The sequence below is a fragment of the Macaca nemestrina genome, chromosome 4 (genome assembly GCF_043159975.1).
Source record: "Macaca nemestrina isolate mMacNem1 chromosome 4, mMacNem.hap1, whole genome shotgun sequence".
NCBI lineage: Eukaryota > Metazoa > Chordata > Mammalia > Primates > Cercopithecidae > Macaca > Macaca nemestrina.
Genome location: NC_092128.1, coordinates 41,750,571 through 41,776,386, shown reverse-complemented (window position 1 = coordinate 41,776,386; position 25,816 = coordinate 41,750,571). Strand labels below are relative to the sequence as shown.

General features: G+C 34.2%; 1 protein-coding gene across 2 annotated transcripts in view; it reads left to right on the top strand.

The window, feature by feature from the left end:
* Window positions 1-25,816, top strand: part of LOC105475504 (CF transmembrane conductance regulator) — a 184,064-nt gene that overhangs the window by 68,324 nt on the left and 89,924 nt on the right. For both annotated transcript variants that reach the window (XM_011730837.3, XM_071094576.1), the window contains 2 exons: window positions 480-662; window positions 11,287-11,478. In XM_011730837.3, the coding sequence (XP_011729139.2) occupies window positions 480-662; window positions 11,287-11,478 (375 nt within the window). The remainder of the gene's footprint in view (window positions 1-479; window positions 663-11,286; window positions 11,479-25,816) is intronic.

Below are 25,816 nucleotides of genomic sequence, written 5' to 3'. Positions count from 1 at the left end.
GGATGCTACCAAAAGTAATGGAGTAGAATTCAGATTTGGGTTGTGACTTAAAGCTATGTGACTTTAGTCAGTTAACTGCTGAGTCACAGTCTACAGATTTGAAAGAGGAGGATTATAAAATCTATCTCATGTTAATGCTGAAGATTAAATAAGTGTTTATGTACCCAGCTTATAGGATAAGAGGGTGTGTGTGTGTGTGTGTGTGTGTGTGTGTGTGTATGTATATATGTATGTATTCAGTCTTAAATTAAAAAATCTTTAACTTGATAATGGGCAAATATCTGAGTTTTGGATCATGTCCTCTAGAAACCATATGCTATATAATTATGTACTATAAAGTAATAATGTATACAGTATAATGGATCATGTGCCATGTGCTTTTCAAACTAATCATACATAAAACAAGCATTTATTGAAAATATCTGACAAACTCATCTTTTATTTTTGATGTGTGTGTGTGTGTGTGTTTTATTTAACAGGGATTTGGGGAATTATTTGAGAAAGCAAAACAAAACAATAGCAATAGAAAAACTTCTAATGATGATGACAGCCTCTTCTTCAGTAATTTCTCACTTCTTGGTACTCCTGTCCTGAAAGATATTAATTTCAAGATAGAAAGAGGACAGTTGTTGGCGGTTGCTGGATCCACTGGAGCAGGCAAGGTAGTCTCTTTTATTCTTCACTATTAAGAACTTAATTTGATATCCATGTCTCTTTTTTTTTGTAGTTTGTCTGTAGTGCTGAAAAGTATTTTTGGAGAAATTCTTACATGAGCATTAGGAGAATGTATGGGTATAATGTCTCGTATAATAGAAATTACTCCACTGATAATTTACTCTAGTTTTTTATTTCCTCATATTATTTTCCGTGGCTTTTTCTTCTACATATTTATATTTTGCATCACATTCAACACTGTATCTTGCACATGGCAAGCATTCACTAACTTTATTGAATAAACGAATCATCCATTTTACCCAGTCTTCACCAGAACAGACATTTTTTCGGAGCCAGTCCAGGAAAATCATCACTTACATTTTGCCTCAATAACCTCATGAGCAAAAGGTCCCCATTTTTGTTAACATTAGGGTTTTCAGAATAGATTTAGATTTGCTTATGATATATTATAAGGAAAAATTATTTAGTGGGATAGTTTTTTGAAGAAATACATAGGAATGTTAATTTATTCAGTGGTCAACCTCTTCTCCATATCTCACCCTAAGAACAACTTAACCGGGCATATTTGGAGACACATCTGAAAAAAACTAGTAGATTAGAAAGAAAACAGTGCAAAAGGACCAAATTTTATTGTCAGGAGAAGAGAAGACTTTGTAGTGATCTTTAAGAACATAACCCATTGTGTAGATAATGATAAACACTTGCTGTCTTTTACTATTGAGAAAATAAATTTAAAAGACATGAAAGAATCAAATTAGAGATGAGAAAGAGCTTTCTAGTATTAGAATGGGCTATAGGGCAATAGGTATTTGCTTCAGAAGTCTATAAAATTGTTCCTTGTTCCCATTTGACTGTCATTTTAGCTGTGGTACTTCATAGAAATGTAAGAAAAAGTTTAGTGATCTCTTGAAGCTTTGCAAAATACTTTCTAGAATTATACCCAATAATCTAAGTCAAACAGAAAAAGAAAGAAAGAGAGGAAGGAAGAAAGAAGGAAATGAGGAAGAAAGGAAGTAGGGAGGAGGGAAGGAAAGAAGGAGGGAAGTAAGAGGGAAGCAGTGCTACTGCTGTAGGTAAAAATGTTAATGAAAATAGAAATTAAGAAAGACTCCTGAAAGGCGATTATTTATCAATATCTAAGATGAGGAGAACCATATTTTGAAGAATTGAATATGAGACTTGGGAAACAAAATGCCACAAAAAATTTCCAGTCAATAAATTTGGTGTCAGGCTGGGTACAGTGGCTCACACCCATAATCCTAGCACTTTTGGAGGCAGAAGCAGGTGAATTACTTGAGTCCAGGAGTTTGAGACCAGCCTGGGCAACATGGCAAACCCCATCTCTACAAAAAATACAAACAAACAAACAAAAAAATAGTTGGGTGTGGTGGTGTGTGCCTGTAGTCCCAGCTACTTGGGAGGCTGAGGTGGGAGGATCACGTGAGCCTGAGAGGTGGAGACTGCGGTGAGCCATGATTGCATCACTGCACTCTAGCCTAGGTGATAGGCTTAAAAAAAAAAAAAAAAAAAAAAAAATTGGTGTTCACAATGATAATAATACAATTTGGTTGTTTCTCTCTCCAGTTGTTTTCCTACATATGAAACAGGCTTTTAAAATAAAATAGCTGGAATTGTGTATGTTTTCTTACATAAACATTTTCTTTCTTAATATGTTATTATTTTTCTTCTGTACTTGTGTATTATTACTAGCAGTTTCACTATTAAAAAATTATACCATAGGAGGGGTTGATACTAAATAAGTTAACAATGATCTAAACAAGGATGTTTATGAAAAGGTAGTAATTGTGTTTCATAGAATTTTAAAAATTAATTCTGCATATGTCTTCAAGATCAATTCTATGATAGACGTGCAAAAATAGCTTTGGAATTACAAATTCCAAGACTTACTGGCAATTAAATGTCAGGCAGTTTTATTAAAAATTGATAAGCAGATAATTACTGGCTGACATTACAATTGCATCTTATGGGAAGCAGCTATGAAGGCAGAGTCAGAGGAAAGCAGTGGTCCCTTGGGAATATTTAAAAACTTCTGAGAAATGGAGTTTACCAGCTCAATCTAGGAGGTTGCCTTTTAGTAGTATTAGGAATGGAGCACTTTATAGTTGTTTTTTTTGGACAAAAGATCTAGCTAAAATATAAGATTGAATAATTAAAAATATTAACATTTTAATTTAAATCTTACCCACTCAATACAATTTGGTAATTTGTATCAGAAATAACCTAATAATTCTTCTACTTCTATAACTTACTCTAATATGTTTGCAGAGATTTTATGTAAAGCTCTTCAATATAACATTGCTTTCAGGAGCCAAAAATTGGGTGGGAGGAGTCTCATAAATGTTGAATAATAGGAGTTTGATTAGATAAATTCTGGTGTACTTCTATAATGGCATGCTATTCAGCCAATAAAAGGGCTCTTAAAGAATGACTGTGACAGATGTATATGATATACTCTTAAGTGAATAAAGAGTTACAAAATGTTATGTACAAGTTACAAAATGTTATGTACATTATGATCCATTTTTCATAAAATCACATGTGTATGTATATATGTGTCTGGAAGGATAAATTTATCAAGTTGTTATCTGTGAAATTTTGGATATATTTTATATTTCTAGATTTTCTGTTACTTTGTTACTTTGCTGATAAAGTAATAACCTTGTTGACTTTTATCACTCTCCCCTATTCATAATCATCTAGGCTGCAAAGGGACCATGTCTTCTTTATTTTTATATTCCAAGGACTGTCAACAAGTGCCTAGCACTTGACAGATATTTTATAGAAATTTAACTGAATATCTTTAGGAAATAGATTTTTGTTTGTAGTTGTTCTAGTCTACATTAAGTGTCTTGCACTTATGAAACTTCCTTGAATTATTTTAGTGAAGCAATATTAGTATAGAATTTTGCATCACAGGATGCTCTTGAGTGAAAGCTGGCTTGTGGCATCTCACCAGTGGGTGGGAAGTTTCAGTCCTTCTGTTGTCCACATCACAGCTGAAGCAGTGCTGTTGCTGACAATTCCTGACACCACCTTGTCTCTATTATCTATCATTGCCTCACTATGGTACTGAGTTTTAGCTTATTCTTGTAGTAACCAGAACTCATATGTATAGAATAAGCTATTAGCTCATGTTTTTGCTTGCTTTTCATACAGAATACATGTCTGCAAAGAGTTTTATCAATGTTTTGGAATTTTGGGAGATATGAAGTTAAATTCATCATTGAACATATATACATACACACATATGTATAGACATGATACATGATTTATTTTATTTAATTTTTAAAATTTTATTCTTTTTAGAGATAGGGTCTTACTCTGTCACCAAGGCTAAACTTCAGTGGTGTGATCACAGCTCACTGTAACCTTGAACTCCTAGGCTCAAGTGACCTTTCTGCTTCAACCTCCCAAAGTGCTGGGATTATAAGCATGAGTCACTGTGTCTGGTCCAATATGTATATATATATTTTTAACCTGGATCATCACTATATTGTGTTTGGGTTCATAAAGCTGTACTATGTGAAAATATCACTTCTAGTTTTAATTTTGTGCAAAACAATTTTATATAGAAATGAGGTAATTTAGATTTTTTCCACGTAATAAGAATTATAAAATTTACTGAAACAAATATCAAAAAGATATCTGTTACTTGACCTTCCTTTCTTCTGAATATATTTTAGGTGATATTATTTATTAAAATTTAAAAATGAAAATTAAAATATATAAAAAGTTGAAAATTCTTCCTCTCTTTACTGTCTCTCATTTGTCCATTTTCCATTCTACTGCATTCCCTCATCCAACCAAGGTAGCCAACCTGGGTAATTTTTTTTAGTATCTTTCCAGAGATGTTTATATATATATACACATATATACACACACATATATATACATATATATAATCAATATATATTTTTATTGTTCCCCACCTCTCTTTTTATGTAACAATATGCAGAGTTTTGTTTCTTGCTTTTCCCACTATCTTGGACAACTTTCCATATTCAAAGCACAGAGGACTTGCACATACATACACACTGCTGAATATTTGTGTCTCTCCCCTGCCATTCATATGTTGAAATCCTAACTCCCAAGGTGATGGTATTGCAGGGTGGGGCCTTTGGGAGGTGATTAGTCCATGAGTGTGGAGTTCTGAGTAAATGAGATGAGTGTCTTCATAAAATAAGCCTTAGAGAGACCCTCACCCCTTAGAGACAACCTCACCCCTTAGAGAGACCCTCACCCCTTTCTGTCATGTGAGAACACAGCAGGAAGACAGCTGGCCATCCAGGAATCAGGAGTCTCTTAGCAGACCCAATCTGCTGGCACCTTGATCTTGGACTTCCCAGCCTCCAGAACTGTGAGACATAAATTCCTGTTATTTATAAGTCACACAGTTCATGGTATTTTGTTATAGCAGCCTGAACAAGGACACACACACACACACACACACTTAAATAGATGCATAGTATTCTATCATATGGATGAATATTCTATGATAAAATGAATCACTATTGATTGACATTTGGGTTGTTTCCAATATTTTGTTAACACAAAGAACAACATTATAAATAACTTTATATACATACCATTTAGCACATCTGCAATTGTATCAGTAGGCTTCCTATAAGTGGTCAAGCATTTGTTTACTTGTGATTTTGGTAGATGTTGTCAAATGTCCTTCCCTGAAACTTGTACCAATTCATACTCATGCCATACACTCTATATAAGAGTGCTGATTTTCCCACAGTGTTACTAACAGATGATATTATCTAATTTTAAAAGTTTCTCCTCTTATGGAGAAAATAGTATGTCAATGTATTTTTAATTTGCATTTCTTTTATTATGAGTAGTGTAAGATATCATTTCAACTTATACACAGGAGGAATTTATCTCTATATAAAGTGATCCTAGAATCATAATGAAAAATATCACCAACTCATTAGGAAAATGTACAAAGCATTGAACAGATATTTCATCAAAAATAAAAATATAAGTGGCCTTTAAACATTGAAAGGTAACATTTGAACAAAGACTTGCAGGAGTTGAGGGATTAGGGAATGTAGACTCTGGGAAGAGTCTTCAAAGTAGCAGGTGAAGCAAGTAGAAGGTGAAGCTTTCAGATGGGACTAACTATACCCGTCTGGTTTGAAGAACAGTAAGGAGGTCACTGAGGCTGGCATAGAGTAAGACAGGAAGGGTAGAATACTGTCAGAGAAGTAATCAGCAGTGGAGGTAGGGGGTAGACCATAAAGTCCTTCATAAAGAGTAAGGCTTTTTTCTCTGGGTGAGATTAGAGGCCACCAGAGAGTTTTAAACAGAAGTAACAGGGCCACTTTGGCTAATGTTTTTAGGCTATTCTATAGGGAGACAAGGGAGGAAGCAAGGAGATGAGTTAGGAGTCTATTGTGCCAATTCAGGCAAGTGATGATGGTGGCTTGATCCAGGTAGTGGTGGAAGTAGTATAGTAGGAAGTGATCAGATTCAGGACATGCTTTGAAGGAAGATCCAATAGAATTAATGGATAAGTTGAACAATGGTATATGAGAAAATTCATAGAGGAGTCAAAGATGATTCCAAGCTTTCTGGACTGAGTAGCTGGAAGGATAAAGGTGCCATTTACTAGAAAGATAATGGGGGAAACAAGTTTTGGTTGGAGCTTGGTTAAGTTTGAAATGCCTATTTGACATCCAAATAAAGATGTTAGTTGGATGTACAAGTCTAGTTTCAAGGAAGAGGGGGCTGGTAGTGTGAAGATGGGGCTGGATGAGATTCCAAAGGAGAGAGGGTTGATAAGAAGAGAAAGGGGTCTAGGGGTTAGCCTAAGGGCATTCTAAGTATTTGAGGTTAGGGAGGTGGGTGAAGAAAATCCAATAAAATAAAAGTCTGAGAAGATAAAGCTAGTGAATGAATGTGGCATCCTGGAACCAAACTGATGTCAAGGAGAAGGGTGTTATCAGCAAGGTCAAATGCTCATTCATCAAGTAAGATGAAACTGTGATAATTAACCAGTGTCTTTTGAAATACAGAGATAACTCGTGACTTAATGAAAGCAATAGTAAAGAAGGTCAGACTTGACCAGAATGAAATTAGAAAGAATAAGAGGAAAGAAAAGACCAAATACAGACCACCCTTGATGCCTTATTCTTTTGATATACTCTTGGTGTCCACTCGCTAATACAATTGACCCTTAAACAATACAGGCTTGAACTGCATGGGTACACTTATTTGTGAACTTTTTTTCAACTAATACATTGGAAAAATTTTGGGAGATTTTTGACAATTTGAAAAAACTCACAAACTATGTAGGCTACAAATATTGAGAAAATTAAGAAAAAGTAAGATATGCCATGAATGCATAAAATATATGTAGACACTAGCCTATTTTATCATTTACTACTATAAAATACAATCTACTATACAAAGTTAAAATTTATCAAAACTTAACACACACTAACCCTTACCCTACCTGGCACCATTCGCAGTCAAGAAAAATGTAAACAAACATAAAAATATAGTATTAAACCATAACTGCATAAAACTAACTGTAGTACATATGGTACTACTGTAATAATTTGGTAGCCACTTCCTGTTGCTATTACGGTAAGCTCAAGCGTTGCAGTTAGCCATTTAAAACACCACGTGATGCTAATCATCTCCATGTGAGCAGTTCTTTCTCCAGTAAATTGCATATTGCAGTAAAAAGTGATCGCTAGTGATTCTCGCATATTTTTCATCATGTTTAGTGCAATGCCATAAACCTTGAATAACATCAAGCAATCCATACAAAGTGCCACTAGTGATGCTGTGAGTGCTCCCAGGAAGCATGGAAAAGTTGAAACAGTACAAGAAAAAAGTTGAATTGCTTGGTATTTACTATATATTGAGGTCTGCAGCTACAGTTGCCTGCAATTTCAAGATAAATGAACCCAGTATAAAGAGTACTGTAATAAAATAAAATAAAATGTGAAACCATCAGTGCAGCTATGCCAGCAGGTGTGAAGACCTTGCACTTTTTCAAAAATACAAACTATGAAATATGTGTTAACATAGTATGTTAACTATGAAATATGCTATGAAATATATGTTAACATAATATGTTAACTGTGAAATATGTGTTAACATAATATGTTAACTATGAAATATGTGTTAACATAATATGTTAACTATGAAATATGTGTTAACATAATATGTTAACTATGAAATATGTGTTAACATAATATGTTTATGTTATCGGTAAGGTTTCCAGTCAACAATAGGCCAGTAGTACTTAAGTTTTTGTGGAGTCAAAAATTATATGTGGATTTTTGACTACACAGTGAGTTGGCACCCCAACCTTCATGTTGATAAAGGATCAACGGTATATTATTTATTTTTTGTATTTATATTCATAAATAAGATTAAATCTATATTTCCAAGCAATCTTCATAAGATTTTGTTGTTGTTATTATTATTATTATTATTATTGAGACGGAGTCTTACTCCTTGTCGCCAGGCTGGAGCACAATGGTGCGATCTCGGCTCACTGCAACCTCTGCCTCCCGGGCTCAAGCAATTCTCCTGCCTCAGCTTCCCAAGTAGCTGGGACTACAGGCACGCGCAACCACATCGGCTAATTTTTGTATTTTTAGTAGAGACGGGGTTTCACCATGTTGGCCAAGATGGTCTTGATATCTTGACCTCGTGAACCGCCCGTCTCGGCCTCCCAAAGTGCTGGGATTACAGGCGTGAGCCACCGCACCCGGCCATTAATATTGTTACCCAATAAAAAAAATCTGGAAGCTTGTCTTCTTTTCCCCTGATTCTGTAACAGTTTAAATAGCACTGGAGTTACCTGTTTTGAATTTTCTTTTTTCCCAAGCGGTCCCTTATGAGTTTTCTCTCTGTTTTATTTATTTCAATTTTTATATTGTATTTTTGCAACTCCTTTGATGATACTTTTCTTCTTGATTAGGTTTCTACTAAAACCAAACAAGCTTTCCATGAATTAGCTTTTAGATTTACTTATTAGTTTAACTGTTCTGTTGTATCATTATATCAGCTGTTCTGTTGTATCTGTTGTATCGTTAAATTTTATAATTATAAATTATAAAATTTATAAGTTTATCTTTATTAATTATTCTATTTTTCTTCTGCTTTTTTGTTGTTTTTCTAGTTTTTGAGTTAGATGTTTGATGCTTTTTTAAAAAGTTGTGCATTTTCCTCTGGGTAATACTTTAGCTATGTATTATGGATTCTGGTATATAGTGTTTCTATTACATTGTTTTCTAGAAAATCTGTAGCTTTGTTTTATATTTGTTTCCTCTTTGACCTAAGATATCCTAAGGGAAAGTTTAACATTTTCCAGAAAGAAAACAAATTTTCTTTGTTTTCCAAGAATGTTGTTCAAATTATTTCTACTTCTTGGAATTTTTATCATTTTTGTGTATCCAGTAAATAGTCAATAATTGTACTTGCTCTCTGACCACATAAAAGAATGTATTTGTGTAATTTCTATTAATAGAGTTCAACTCAGATATTAAATGTACATCATTATTCATGATATTTAGGTCTTCTACATCTTCACTTATCTTTTTTCTACTTGCTTTGTCATTAACAGATAAAGTTGAATTAAAAGCTTCAACTACATACGTTTCTCTCTGTTATTCCTTATCGGTTCTGTAATTTTTACTTCAAGAATATTGCTTTTTAAACGTAATGTGTAGATACTTATAATTGCACTCTAGCATTATAAAGATCCTTTTCTTTTTCATTGAATGTATTTGGGCCTACATATATATGTCTAACATGAAAATTATAGTCCTTTTTTTTGTTTCTTTGTTTGTATTTACAGTTTTAAGTTCCATTTTCAACCTTTATGCATTCTTTGCTTTAGGTGTGTCTCTTTTAGTTAGCATAAAGTTAGGTTTGTCTTTAATTTCAGCTGAAGTCTTTTCCTCTTAATAGATGGGTTAAGCCACTTGAAAAATAAAACTGACTTACATACTTTTATTTCAAGTATGTCCTCCACAAATATTTTTGAATAGATTGGCTAATATACTTTGGAATTTGTTTTAAAAAGGTTTTTTAAAAAAATAATTGTGGTGAAATGTACATAACATAAAATTTATCATTTTAACCATTTTTAAGGGCATAGCTCTGTGGCATAAAGTATCCTCACATAGTTGTGCAACTGTCACCTCCTTTTGATTTTTGTTTACTAATTTTGTAAATTTGATTCATCTGAGTTGTCTTACTATGTTTTGTTGTATGTTTTTCTTTCCTTTGTTATGAAGTCACTGTATTGTCTGTAGACTATGTGTATCTGTGAGTGTGTGTGTATATGTGTGTATTATGGCTTTTAAAAAAGTCTGTATTTGTGTTCCAGTGGCAATAATTATACTAATAACTTTATGTTAAATTTTTCATTCTATGTGACCCTAGTTCACTAATATGAGCTCTGATAAAATCAGTGCTTTTTCGAGGTTAGGAGATCGAGACTAGGAGATCGAGATCATCCTGGCTCACACGGTGAAACCCCGTCTCTACTAAAAATACAGAAAATTAGCCGGGCGTGGTGGTGGGTGCCTGTAGTCCCAGCTACTCAGGAGGCTGAGGCAGGAGAATGGCGTGAACCCAGGAGGTGGAGCTTGCAGTGAGCCGAGATTGCACCACTGCACTCCAGCCTGGGCGACAGAGACTCCGTCTCAATAAATAAATAATTAAATAAATAAATAATAAATAAATAAATAAATCAGTGCTTTTTCTTCCTCTGCTACCTCCTTTCCTTCTACTCAATTTTAGTCAGTAGTAGTATCTTTTTTCAGATTTATCGTTGTATTGTTAAATCTGCTTATGCTTCTGTTACTTTGTTTATTAGCTTTAAATGATACCTTTTGATTTTCAGCTTTTCTTGATAAAGTAATCAGCAAATTTCCTTTACACTCCACACTTACACCCCATTTCCTTTGTTTATTTGGTTTTTACTGCTAACTTTTCTTATTGTCGGGCATATAACAGTTCTTCAACTCTAATTCTGTCATTAGTTTTAATTTTTGTTCACAGTTATATAAATCTTTGTTCACTGATAGTCCTTTTGTACTATCATCTCTTAGATGACTGTGTACTCCAAGAAAAGCTCATGGGAACAATATTACCTGAATACATCTCTATTACCTAATCTTTACCTAATAAGGTGAAGATAATGAATCTACTTTGTAGGATTTCTGTGAAGATTAAATAAATTAATATAGTTAAAGCACATAGAACAGCACTCAACACAGAGTGAGCACTCAGCAACTGTTAGCTGTTACTAACCTTTGCCATTCTTCTTCCAAACCTATTCCAACTATCTGAATCAGGTGCCCCTTCTCTGTGAACCTCTATCAAAATACTTGTCACACTATATTGTAATTGTCTCTTTTACTTTCTCTTGTATCTTTTGTGCTTAGCAGAGTACATGGAACAGGAAATATTTTAAATATTTTCAATCAAATTAGTTAATAGGATCTTTAAAAATAAGAATATACACTTCTGCTTAGGATGATAATTAGGGGCAAGTGAATCCTGAGCGTGATTTGATAATGACCAAATAATGATGGGTTGTATTTCCAGACTTCACTTCTAATGATGATTATGGGAGAACTGGAGCCTTCAGAGGGTAAAATTAAGCACAGTGGAAGAATTTCATTCTGTTCTCAGTTTTCCTGGATTATGCCTGGCACCATTAAAGAAAATATCATCTTTGGTGTTTCCTATGATGAATACAGATACAGAAGTGTCATCAAAGCATGCCAACTAGAAGAGGTAAGAAACTATGTGAAAAATTTTTTATTGTGCATATGAACCCTTCACACTACCCAAATTATATACTTGGCTCCATATTCAATCAGTATACATATGCTTATGTTTCCTCTATGGGTAAGCTACTGTGAATGGATCAATTAATAAAACACATGACCTATGCTTTAAGAAGCTTGCAAACACATAAAATAAATGCAATTTATTTTTTAAATAATGGGTTCATTTGATCACACTAAATGCATCTTATGAAATGGTGAAAATTTTGTTCATTCATTAGTGAGACAAATGTCCTCAATGGTTATTTAAATGACATGCATATAAATGATATGTGGTATCTTTTTAAAAGATACCACAAAATATGTGTCTTTAAAAATATACTGCAAAAATTATTAAGATGATTTTAATAATTTTAATAATACTATTGCCTAATGGAATGAGCATTGATCTGCCAGCAGAGAATTAGAGGGGTAAAATTGTGATGATATTGTATCCCTGGCTTTGAACAAATAACCATATAACTTCTAGTGACTGCGGTTCTTTGATGCAGAGGCAAAAAGAAGATGATGCTATTACTCATTTCACAACAATATTGGAGAATGAGCTAATTATCTGAAAATTACATGAAGTATTCCAAGAGAAACCAGTATATGGATCTTGTGCTGTTCACTATGTAAATTGTGTGATGCTGGGTTCGGTAATTATTGCTGTAAATGTTAGGGCAGGGAATATGTTACTATGAAGTTTATTGGCAGTATACTCCAAACAGTATTTCTGATTCAAAAGCAATATCTTTGATAGATGGCATTTGAAATTCCTTTATATAATCTTTTATGAAAAAAATTGCAGAGAAAATAAAATGTAGTTAAAAATACAGTATCCAAAAAAAATGGAAAAGGGCTAACTGTGGATTAGATAGAAATGGCAATTCTTATAAAAAGGGTTGCATTCTTATATGAATGGCCCTCCGTGTATATACTCAGTCATTCAACAGTTTTTTTTAGAGCCCCATTCTTATTTTTTATACACTTTGAGAGCATAATGAAAAGAAAAGCTATCCTGCAAAAGTTTTGAACTTACTTCAGAGAGGATATACTTCATTCCTCAAAAGGCCTTCTTCCAGGAATAGTATTTCATAACCTGGAGGTTGGAAAAATCTGGATTTTATACAAAAAAATCTGAGTGTTTCTAGAGGACACAGATATTTGTCTAGGAGGGGACTAGGTTGTAAGAGTGGTAGTACCTTGCAAGATAAATCATGGGCTTTATTTACTTATGAGTGGAAAAGTTTTGGAAGGTGCCTTGCGGACTTTTTTTGTGTTAAGTATGTGTTTTCCCATAGAAATCAATTTATAAATGGTGGTTGGATTTCCTCAAATCAACCTTTAAAAGTATATTTAGCCAAAATATAACTTAAATATATTACTAGTAATAAATTTAGTACTGTGGGTCTCTCATTCTCAAAATGAGCATTTACTAATTTCTGAACACTGTGCTAGGTCCTGGGAATACTAAGTTGAATAAGACATAGTCTATTTTCTGAAGAGTTTATAGCAGAGGCCCCTGTATTAATAATGAAGGATTGTGTGGTATGTGAATAATATATCAAAAAGGTTATTAAAAATAATGAAAAAAGGAGAAGAGGAAGAACATCTTTTTTTTTTTCTGATTGCATGGGCATCCTTAAAATTATTTTTGAAGTGTACAATTCAGTGTTTTTTTAGCATATTGACAGGGTTGTATGATCATCACCATATTTGTGGCCCCTTGAAAAGAAATCCTGTGCCCATTAGCATTCAATCACCATTCCTTTGTAGCTAAGTCTTCCCCATTCCAGCTTTAAGCAATCACCCATCTACTTTCTGTCTCTATAAATTTGTCTCTTCTGGATGATAATATAATAGGGGTTTTTGTGCCTAAATAAGTTTCTAAAGAAGAAGAAGTTAAGGAATCATCATTCAGCAAATATTTATTAAGACTTGCTATATTTTATACAGTGTACTAGGAGTTGGAGATGAAAATATGTGTAGAATATGAATCATATACTTCAGGGGTTCGTGGACTAGTGGGAAAGACAAACATATCAATAACAAATCAAACTAGTGATGTAATAGAAAATGACAGAGGCGTTTTTACAGGAGTAAAAGGAGGTAGCATGGACTCTATCTGGGTCTGCATGATGTGAAGAGTAACCTCCTTACACAAAGAGGCACAAGGCTAATGTCCTCTGATACAATGATTCACCATGCAATTCTAAGGGTGACAAGAATGAAACTTAGGGCCTTGAAGGAATATTTTGATTAAGAGCTGCCAATAAAGTAGAGTGAAGATTAGATTGATGTGAAGAAGTAGGAGATTAATGAGTAAATGGTCACTGGCTTGTTGAGAAGATTAACTGAGATGTACATATAATGTACCTAACACAACGTCTTGTACAAAGTAGCCATTCAGTAGAGACTAGCTTGTATTATCTCCCTTTGAGGTGAAGAAAACTATTAGAAATAGTATTTCTATTACTGATAGTATTTCTTCTACTTATGCCTCCCTTTGAGGTGAAGAATACTGTTAGAAAACATGACATGGGAGAAATACCCCTGAGAGCCAGTTCTTGTTAGTGACTACTGTGCAGAAAAGATGGAGGTTGGTGTAATTAAGGAGAAGGAAAGCCATGAAGCCAAAGAATTATGAAAAAGCATCAATATGAATTTTCATGATATGAATTATGAAAAAGCATCAATATGAATTATGAAAAAGCATCAATATGAATTTTATAACCACAAAGTGGTCACTTATGGTTATAAAAGGATGGTCACTTATAAATATAGTAGTTGTTCTGTGTGATACAATTTACAGAAGTTGATATATCATGTGGAAGAAAACAGCATAGAATCCTGAAGGTCTGAACTGTGGCCACACTGGCTCCATGCTCAAGAAATGGCAATGGGGTTGGGAGGTGATTCCACTTTATGTCCCTTTCAGACACATAAACATGACTTGTGTGAGTACCTTATGCCAGACACTATTCACTGTGTAGTGAGCATGGTGGGTATGAAACGACAACTTTATTGTCTTTTCTGTCAAAGAACTTGTAGGCTGGTTGGGGGAAGAGACCATTTCAATATGAAGTGCTGAGCTAGAGCTACCCTTAGGGCACTACAGAAGCCTAGTTGATGGTTTTTAGCCTGGCTGGACAGTTCAGGGATCTCTAAAATCAGACGCCTTGAAGACTGAGTCGAAGACAAAAAATATATTTTGGACAGAGGAAATTGTATGAACAGAAACACAGGACATGAAACTACTTGGTTGGTGCAGGGTATCATCAGGATAGAACCAGATAGAACCAGAGTGTAAATAAGCCAGAAGGCCATGTCATGGAGGCCTTGTATAGCAGTCTCAAGAATTTGATTATGGAGAACTTTCATCAGGGGATGATGTAATCAGCTTTGAAGTGTGGATATATCACTGACTGTGATAGTGAGGAGCAGAATTAAGGTGGACATGATTAGAAGCTTTGTGAATAGCAGAAAGAACATAGATTTTGAAAGCTGACAGACTTGGGTTACTGAAGAAAGTTACTTAATCTTGCTATGTCTTGAGTTTTATCCTCTGCAGTATGGGGATAATACTGCCTATTTTGTAGAGTTTAGTGGATTATTCTGGCATATATAATATAAAATAAAAGTTATTATTATTATTGATGGTACTATTTGCTATTCTGACTAGAAGGAGAAAGACTAATAGGAAGCTATTTCAGGAATCCGGATATGGTCATGATGGACAGGAAGAGACAAGAGTTATATATAGGAATTCTGGGAAGATAAGAAATGTCATGTTTATGTACTATTTGCATCCATCAGAAAAGGCATCAGGGAAAATGATCCTTCAGGAAAGAGTGATTTTTTTTCTTTAAGAAATTAGAAGAGGAGAGAAATTGGTTTGAGATTAAGGACTCCATGCATAACAAAAATTGGGAGGGAAGACAGGTAGAAATGCTATGGGGTTAGGAAGGAAAAATGCAGAGGTGAATTACTTAGAATTGAGACATCTGATCAAGACAGAGGAATCACAGCTTTTGCTAACGAAGTACTAGTGGAAGATGCCACTAGGTGAGGTTTAGTAAATACTTGTTGACTATAGGCTGCATTTAAAAAACTAAACAATTTATGCTGCTTCTTTGCCTAAGTGTCAAATAAAACATTCAGCTTTTTATTTCAAAGTATCTCTGAGTCCCTGTTCCCTTTTATGTTCTGCTGACTTTTGTAACTGATTTAGGCTTCCTTAGTCATCTTATGATAGAAAAAATCACCCAGGCATTTCCTACATTTCTTGTATTTTTTAAAAATGTAATGGATGTAATGAATTTTAAACAAATGTAATGAATACAATGAGTAACTTAGTATATGCTGTTTTCTTCTCTATACTGAATGTTTAATATATGTTCTTTTCTATGTAACTACATGGTCAATTCCTTGAAAATATCAACTCCAAAATCTTTATTTTGGTATACTCCATGTAGCACATTGAGAGAGTATTAAACTCTTGTTGGATGATTGTTTCAGAAGTGTTTTGAAGTAGGCATGTCAGTTGCAAAAATTTTGCTCAGCAAATGTTGTTCTGTCTCACAGTCTCAAGACATTGAACAGATGATTACATGGTAGCATGTGATTGCTGGGAGTAACAGATAAAAGTAACTGAAAGTGCCCAGTTATCCTGACAGTGAAAATCAAAAGTGTCCCCTATTTTCAGTGACTTAAGAGTTTCCATTTTTGTGTCTTTGGTATTGTTGTTAAATAAGTGTTCTCACCTTTGAAAAGGCCAATAAGAATTCAATACACTATAATGCCTGTGTGCCAAATGAAGGTGCCCTTTTTTTTTTTAAGTGTGGAGGAGTTTTGATCATAAGAACTTGAAATACCTACAGAATCCTTTATGGTTAAGCAGCTGGTGCCAGCACAAGAATCCCTCAATATGTTCTCCATGAAGCCCTGTTCACCAAATGCAAACATTCATGATTCAGTATGTTTTCATTTTGACTTCCAAAGTTGATCTATTTCTTAATATATTACATCTAGACTTGGAACTGGAGATGAGAACAGAATATTATCTTCCTCATTTTTGTGTTTTTGTTCAACTCTAATGTCTGCAAAGCACTTGCGTATGTAATGATCCTTGATGTCATAGGAGCAGGCAGGTAAGTGTAAAGTTGTCTGGATAGGAGAAAGCATGCACAACATATTTCACATAGTTTTCTGATTTCAGTTTGTTTTTGGAAATTATTCACTCAGTGAGATAGCTTAAAGACGTTATCACGGGGAAGGGCATGGAGATAGTTCTGTGTTGATAGAAAACCTGTAATGTACAGCCATGAGTGACGAGTCAGGTTCGGATTCTTCACCTTCAGTCCTCCTCTTTCATAAACAGCTCCATGTTTTGTTTTACATTTTCTACTTTAAATATAGGTTATAGAAGAATGAATTTCTAGGCAAAGTGACACTTATTTTAAAATACTATTATGTATCCCTGTGCCCATTAACTTATCCTACTATTTTTCTTCCCCTGTGTCCAAACCACCTTTAGAATCTCCTAAATATTTGTAGCTTTTGTAAACAGCACTGGAGACTTTGCTAGTTTAAAAGGAGAAATCAACATAATTAAGCCCTAGTTAATACTTTTGGAACCACGTAATGGTCTTCTTTAAGTGTCTGTCATGACAGCCATTACATATACATTATAATAAAAATTTATTTACTGTGTAAGTTGAAGAAGGTAAAATCTGGATGTAGTTTCTAAACTCTGCTTGGCAGTTTTGTACTTAAGTCACTAGAAGAAAAAAAAATTGGGAGGGAAGCTGACAAGAATTTACTGAAAGAAAAAAATACTTGGGAGGGAAATTGGCAAGAAGTATGAAAAAGCTTGGGAGGGAAGTAAGCAAATAAATGAGTTAATGACTGTTCTGGAAAATAAATTCTATCATGCAGATATCACATGACTGATTAAATTTGAATTTGACCTCCTGCTTTCCAGGTCTGGTAAAAACTAACCTGCAAGAACTTGAAACTTAACCTTTGAATGGTCAATCTACCACTGTAGGAGAATTTATGATCGTTCAGTTGGGAGAACTGAAAATAAAAAAGTACCTTAGGAATTAACATTTGCATTCAGTAGCCAACACATAATGGACATCTAAAACAGGAATTTGAGGCCAGGTGTGGTGGCTCATGCCTGTAATAACAGCACTTTGGGAGGCCGAGGTGGGTGGATCACAGGAGGCCAGGATTTCAAGACCAGCCTACTAAAACACACACACACACACACACACACACACACACACACGCCAGGCATGGTGGTGCACATCTGTAGTCCCAGCTACTTGGGAGGCTGAGGCATGAGAATAGCTTGAACCCAGAAGACAGAGGTTGCTGTGAACTGAGATCGTGCCACTGCACTCTAACCTAGGTGACAGAGTGAGACTCTGTCTCAAAAATAAAATAAAACATATATTTGAAACACAATGAACTATGTCCCTTAAACAAGAATAAACATCACTAAATGACTGTACCTTGAACTACCTGTAATTTCTCCTGATAGGTAATTAAGCTTCAAAGCACTGACACTTATTTACTGTAATATGAAGCAATAACTTTAAAAACAACAACAACAAAAAACTATTGAACCAGAACCAAACAGGAATGCTATAGCATTTTGTGAACTAAACTGCTATTTCATTTCATTTGAGCCCTGGAACTTGAAAATAAATGCTAGCTAACATCTGTGAACAGAACAGACCCATAAGCACTGTGCTAACCACCTTTCATGAACTGGTCATTAAATCCTCACTTTCCATTTGTCTAGTTACAGCTTCACTCGGAGTTTGCAGTCAAAGTGAAAACATGCTGAATTCCAAAAGTGTGAGCTGGGTTTTAGAAGTTAATCACAATTCTGGAACTAATTATTAGCTTAACAAATGAGAGTTCTTATGTCTTTAAAGCCAAAATAGCCCTAAGTCTGTCCCTCCTAGTAAGATTTGGGTCAGTCAATGGAACAGTAGTATATAAATATAATTATAGCTGTCTAGGAGCAAACTATCCTATGAATAGATAATAAAATTAAGACACTGAAGCCATGTTTTCATATTAAAACACAAAGTAAAACATCATTGTTTTCCAAAGGTAAAAGCCATACTGTATCATGATAAATATATATATATATATGCCTGATGTTTCAACCCTCTTGAAGAATTGAGATTCTTGACTCTACACTCTTAGCGTTTTCTATATTGAACAGATATCTAATTTAAGGAGGTCAAGAGAAATCTTACACTTATTTTTTAATGGTACCTTAGACATAGAAGGAACCTTAGAAATCTCTGGCTGATTCTTTACATCTGCAGATGATCATGTCACTAGGCTTCTGACTCTATAGCCATAGAAAAATGTTCGTGAAGACCTTTCAGGAAGGGAATGTTGGTATTTCTAAAAATTGAGTACAAGTATTCTCTAGACAAAACAGCTCTTGAAATGGTAGATTGTATTCCCATTATTATATTTCAGAACCAAGACATTAATACCTACTTTTTATTTACCAGGTTTAGTTATTCTTGAATTAGATTTTTATAAATTAAAGAAATAGATTTCAATAAATATCTGTTGAGTTCCTAGTATGGACACACTGTGTTTGGCACCAGGGATGTTGCCTGCAAGTATAACAGGAGTTCATATTTGTAATGAGTTTATGATTTACAGATATTTTGAGGGTGAAGATATATACATATATATGTGTATACGTATATACACACACACACATATATGTGTATACATATATATACACACACACATTCATTTAGTAGTATTTACTACTAAATATTTTATGAGTGCAAACTTTGAACTGGGGACTGGGTCAAACTCTAGGAACATATTTGATGACAAAGACATAATCCTGTCCTCAAGGAGCTTTCATTCTAGTAGAGAGGATGAAAACCAGTACAGTTTGGTAAGTTATATGATATTGGTTAATGTAGGGTTCTTATGTAAGTCTAGAGAAGTAGCATTTAATCTGGTCTTAGAAGGTCAGGAAAGGTTTCCTTGGAGGAAGTGACATTTAAGCTGAGAGAAGATGGATAAACAGGAGTCATCTGAGTGAACAACAGGGAGAACATTCCAGAAAGAGAACAAAATGTACAAGGCCTGATGCCAAGAGAGAACATTCATTACATTGGGGAACTATAGTCAGTTCTGTGTGGCTGGGATATAGAATGAAATGAGCCTGGACCCAAGAGAGCACTTTGCCCTGTGGGGAAGCTGTAGATATTACTGTAAGGTTGGAGTCTGGAAAAGTTTGAAGAGGCCAAGTAAGATTCCTAAGTACCCATTGGATCAAGGTCCTTAATCTTACAAAAACTTATGCAAATAAATAATAAATAGATGACAACCCAATAATCAAAAATAGACAAAACATATAAGAAGAAAATGTATTAAAAATATTCAAAGCATTCAACATATACAAATGTGTTCAATCTGATATATAATGAAAGAAAAGTATAAAACAACATTGGGCATGACTAAATAACAGTATGAGGGAGCCTGAGGAGAGGCAGCATTTGAAATTTCAGTACGGAAGAGAAAAGGGGTGACTTATAGAACAAGGAGACAGAAACCATAGAACATGTTTGGATCCTTTTCATGTGGGGACCCTTTTCTGAAGTAGGATGAATACAAGTAATGTGTGTGGATGCAAATATGAGGTAGGATGTAATGGGAAGTTGAGCAAATTCATATTTAGTCATTCATTCAAAAATACTTAATTGAGCTATTGCTGTGTGGCAAGCATCATTCTACAAATGGAGGACACAGTGGTAAGCAAGACAGTTTGTACTCTCGTGTAGCTTACCTTCCACTTTGAGAGGACAGATTACAAATAGGTTAAAAGTCAATAATACGATGTTTCAGCATTAACAATAAAAAATTAGGGTGATGTATAGAGTGCCTGGGAAAGAGCGTTCATGGACCTCTTCATTCTCTCCTCTCCTGGTGTCATAAGCTACTGCTTCATTAATGCTGCCATTTCTCTTTGTTTATGTTTCCAGTATAGTACTCACCACATTATTACTATAGAGCTACCTTATGAAGGTGAAGGTGTCCATCTCCCTACTTCTAAAAAAAAAACACCCAAAAACAAAAAAAGAGGCAGAAAGACAGAAGGTCTAACTTTGATGTGTAACGTAACCAGTGAAATCCAGTTATTTTACAGCACTCCAGCTATAGAAGAGTTTGGGAAATGTAGTGTTTAGTGTTCTAGCCTTTGTAGCACAGAAAATGCCTGGAAGGAAAGGAATTGTGTCTTCCGCAATTGCTTTTCTTTATGGGGAAGTGCTATAGCCCAAATAATATTTTAGGAATATTCATCTATTGTCAATATGCAAACTGGAAGGGGATAATGAAAATGTTCTGGTTAAAAGTTTATGAAATATTGTTATTCGCATTTTAAAGTAAAAAGGGGCAATGTTTAAGGGACTTGTTTAAGATCACAAGTCTCATAATTGGTGGCACCAGCAATACAATCCAAATCTAACTACTTATCTTTTTGCTATGCCTTATTAGTGTTCATATTAGAAAAGAAATTCTGTCTCAGACACTAAAGACTTGTTCTTTGAACACCAATTACTTTAAGTTAGAACTTCATACTAGTTAATTTAATTATGGGGTCGCAGTATTATTAAACTATCAAGACTGTAAATTTTCTGTTTGTAAAGGAGATTATGATAACAAAGATTAGTGAACTAATGATATTGAGAATTCTATGACATAATTTTGGAAAATATTTGCAGGATATTTATTTTTGTGTAAATAATGCTTTCAAGCTACCGTTATCCTAAATAAGTGTATATTTGGGAAAACCACCTATTCTAACACACTTGAAATTTAAATAAGTCAGGAAATTTTTTTTCCAGATCTTCTCCCAAATTATCTTCTTCTTTTTCCTCTCCTCTTGGGAAAGAATCTCTTCATGCCTCATAATATCAAATTTAAACTATGGAAGTCCAGGTGGTGGACAGTCAGCAAAGGGGAAGATGAGAAGCTTGTGTTACAAAGCCAGCTCTTGACAGAATAAGGATCTGGTAGGAACTTCAGAAGTAATGGGTAGGTAAGTATGAAGGCCAGCTGCTAAGATCTGAATTACAAAGCAGAAGACTTGTTTACTAGGGAGCTGGAAAACATATTAGGAAATCCAGAGCAGGGACAAGTTTCAAGATAGCACAATAATATAGCAATGAAGTACTGAGAAAAGAGGTTTTTTTTTCAGGGATTGGATTTATTCTAGCATTTTAGGCAGCATTTTGGGCATTTCTAAGTGGGCAGACTTAGAGGAGGTAGTTAAGGAATTAGCAGCTGCTAAATGCCAATTCTTAGACCAGTTGAATCAAAGTCATCTAAAAAGCTTTCAGAAACCAGACTTTTTAAGGGCCATTTGAGGATTCTTAAATCTGGAGTCCAGAAATCCGTAGCTATATGAGTCTAAGGTAGAGCTAGAATAAGAAAAATAAAACAGTTTGTTTGTTTCAGGTATCTTTTCTAATATTATTTCCCTTACCCCAAACACCTTAAGTCACTGCACTCTATAGCCATTCTTTTAAAAATGCTTGAATTATTCGTTTCAAAAGCAAATACAGATCTACACACATATAGAAATAAACATTAAAGAGACAAAGATATTAAACAGTTATATATGCTTACAAGTTCATACATATATATAAAACTGAATATTAAGTGTGATATTCGTGACAAAATCTATTAACATCCATTATGTTAGTGCTTTTTGTACCTTTTGTTGGGTCTAGTAAAAATTGCATTGGAATTTGAGTTTTCTGCTATACATTTGGTCGGTTCCTATCAGTGAAGGAAAAACCTTTTTTTATTATTATTTTTTATTTATTTATTTTATTTTTTGAGACAGAGTCTTGCTCTGTTGCCCAGGCTGGAGTGCAGTGGCATGATCTTGGCTCACTCCAACCTCTGCCTCCCGAGTTCAAGTGATTCTCCTGCCTCAGCTTCCTGAATAGCTGGGACTACAGGCACCTGCCACCAGGTCTGGCTAATTTTTGTATTTTTAGTAGAAACGGAGTTTGCCATGTTGGCCAAGCTGGTCTTGAACTCCTGACCTCAGGTGATCTGCCTGACTCAGCCTCCCAAAGTGCTGGAATTACAGGCGTAAGTCACCACGCCTGGCCCCTTTTTATTTTTCAAGTTGATTGAAGATTCTTAGTTCTCATGCTTTCTAGTAGTGATTAATCTTTAGCCAATATTTCTATATACAGCTATCATGTTTGACTTAGGTCAACAAATGTTCTTTCCTAAAAAAACAGAATCCCAATTTTAATTTCTAAATTATTTAGTATCTATTTTCTGCTGTGAAAGTTGAATTCTGTTGATATATATCATACAGGGCCATGTAGCATTCTCAGCTACACATTCACATGTATAGTAGCTGTATACAAAAATGTTTAATTCATTGTCTCTCTCTAATACTCTCTTGACTCTCTATATTCTCTCACACACTCTATTCTTCCCTTCCTCTGTTCTTTCTACCTGTTCCCTCTGCTCCTACCACACTTATTCCCCCCTTGTCCATTTTCCTTGTGCATAAAGCACAACACAAGTGCTTAGTAATTATTAAATGTTAATAACAATGACAGTAACCACCCAATGATTTAGTGTTAATGACATGCTTTATTGAATGACATTACCTCTAAAGTTCATGTTTCCTTTACCCAGCCAAGCTTCTTACACTCCTCCCTTACCACAAGCATCTATATTGTCAAGGTTGTTATAAAGAGTAACAAGCCAGCCACTAGAAAAAGGTTTATGGTATTTTCCTATCTACAAAGTCACAGGAAGCTCAAATGTACTCAGTAAATATTGCAAAATTACACAGGACCATTAAATGTAACACTTCGCCCTTTCTTTAAAGTTGTCTCTCTCTCTGTCTTTCTGTCAATATAGCAACTCCCTGTATCATTGCCCTGTTGTATTTGCAAATCAGAGTTAATAAGCTTTATATTAGCAATTACTCCTTAACAACTTCTGGTTTGTTTGGTCCAGTTGAATAATGTTAGCACTTAAAAAAATAAAATTATAAACATTTATGTGAAAAGTGCATATATCATACTGGAAATGTTGTTATACACTCCTTAATAATTAAGTTAATCTTTATTGCACACTTATTATAATATCACTTTGACCTTCTCTAGTACTCTTTATCTAAGTATTCTCAAGTGCTTTACAATCTCAAACAGACCCAATGTGGTGTATGCATAGAATCCTTTGAAGCTGACATTTGTCTTTCTGACCAGTTTGTTGTAAAGGAAATGAGCCAAAAAACAAGTATCTAGATGAGTAGCTCAAACATTAGTACACATAGTAATCACAGGTTAAAATGCAGATAGATTACCCTGTTCAAATTCTCATGAGTAAGAGTAGGTGAAGCATTTTTAAATAAGCTCCCCAGGTGATTCTGAAATTGGTCCAAGGACCACATATTAAGAACTAATGATCCAAATAATTTGACTTTTTATCTGTAGATTAAACCATGCTGAGAAAATTATTAAAAATTGAAATGGCAGTGGAGGATGGTTTGAAAGAAAAGGTTTTCAGGGCCCTTTCAACAAGAAAATTAATTGAACACAATATTAAAACTCTATATTTGGTTTAAGACTAAGGCTTTGTTTTTAAATCTCAGTAATTTTTATGTAACAGGTCAATTCATTCCCAGAATCTTAATTCCAATGAATGATTTCCCACAACATTTTTTGTGGATAACTCCAAGGGACCTCAAAGGAAGTTGTAGGTTGTAGTGTGAACAAAGAGAAGTGGAATTTGTCCCTGTGTGTAAGGTTTCTCTAAGTAGCACAGGCTCTCATACTGCTTTTTAAAAAAATTATGATAGCATCAAGTGGAATTAATTTTTTTAGATCATACTTTCACAGAAGGGAAAATCTACTGTGAAGGCTGGAAAACCAACACCCTTAAGATAAATATGTTACCAGATTTCAGCACCCTTAGTAATCAGCAAAGATAAATGTTTAACAGTGTGTACAAAATGAAGTGTTTTATGTTAAATCAGTTAGAGAAAGTCAAACACTAATAACGTGGTTACAAATGAACAATAAATTAGGTAATCAGAACAGGTACAGGGATTAATAGCAGGATATTGGTATTATTAATGTATTTTGTTTTAAAATAACGAACTTAATTACAATTCTCCTCATCCTACCCCCACTATTTTATTTTATTCCAGTTTCAGCAGTTTCATATTATGATCTCTGAGGCACTTATTATTAAAGTTATCCAAATGTACACATTTCTCTTTATATAAATGTTTCAGTCCAGAAAAGGAGGCCAAATACATTGCCTCACAACATCTAATCTTTTCAGATGTGGGAATCTTTTATTTTCACACTTTTAAAGGTAATCTGTATTTCTGGTGTCTATTGTAGACAGAAAACTTTCATATGACAACACTCCTATTTCCTTAACTCCATTGATAGGGGCCAAGACAAATTCTAAGTAGAACTTTTTAGCCTGTTCTTCTTACCATCATTCTTTCACAAAACCTCCAGCTTTAGACAATTGCTATTATGAATTTGGCATGTACTTTCCCAATCCATTTACATAAATTTACACCCATATATATGTATAGTTATCTATGAACAATATTTAGTAGCTTTTTTGTGTGTGGCTTTAAAATTTACATAAATAGTATAATTTGTGCACATCCTTCTTTAATTTGCCTTCTTGGCTACTGTTATCTTTTTGGGATCTAGCTATGCTGCTGGTATATAGAATTCTATTTCATTCTTTTTTCATTGTTGTTTTGTACCCATAATGTGTCACATTTTATTTATTCCTTCTGTTACTGATGAACATTTAGATTCTTCCAGGGTTTTACTCAATACTGCCATGAAAATCTTTGAATTTTTCTCTTTTGCACATACACAAGAGACTTTTCTGACATATTATCTATAGGTGAATTGTGTGGTCGCAGGATACATACACACATTTTAAATTTCACGAGATACTGCCAATTTGCACTTTGAAATAGCCATACAATTTACAGTACCACCAGCCACTTATGAAAGTTCCCATTTCTTCAAATCTTTGAAAGTTCTTGTTATTAACAGACATATTAATTCTTGCCATTCTGATTTGTAAATCAGAATCTCTATTGTTCTATCTCTAGTTCTAATTTGCAATTCTCCAATTACTTATATGATGCTATATATTTTCATGTTTGTTAATCATTCTGATTTCATATCTTTTGCCAATTATCTTTTTGATAAGTTATTGTGGCG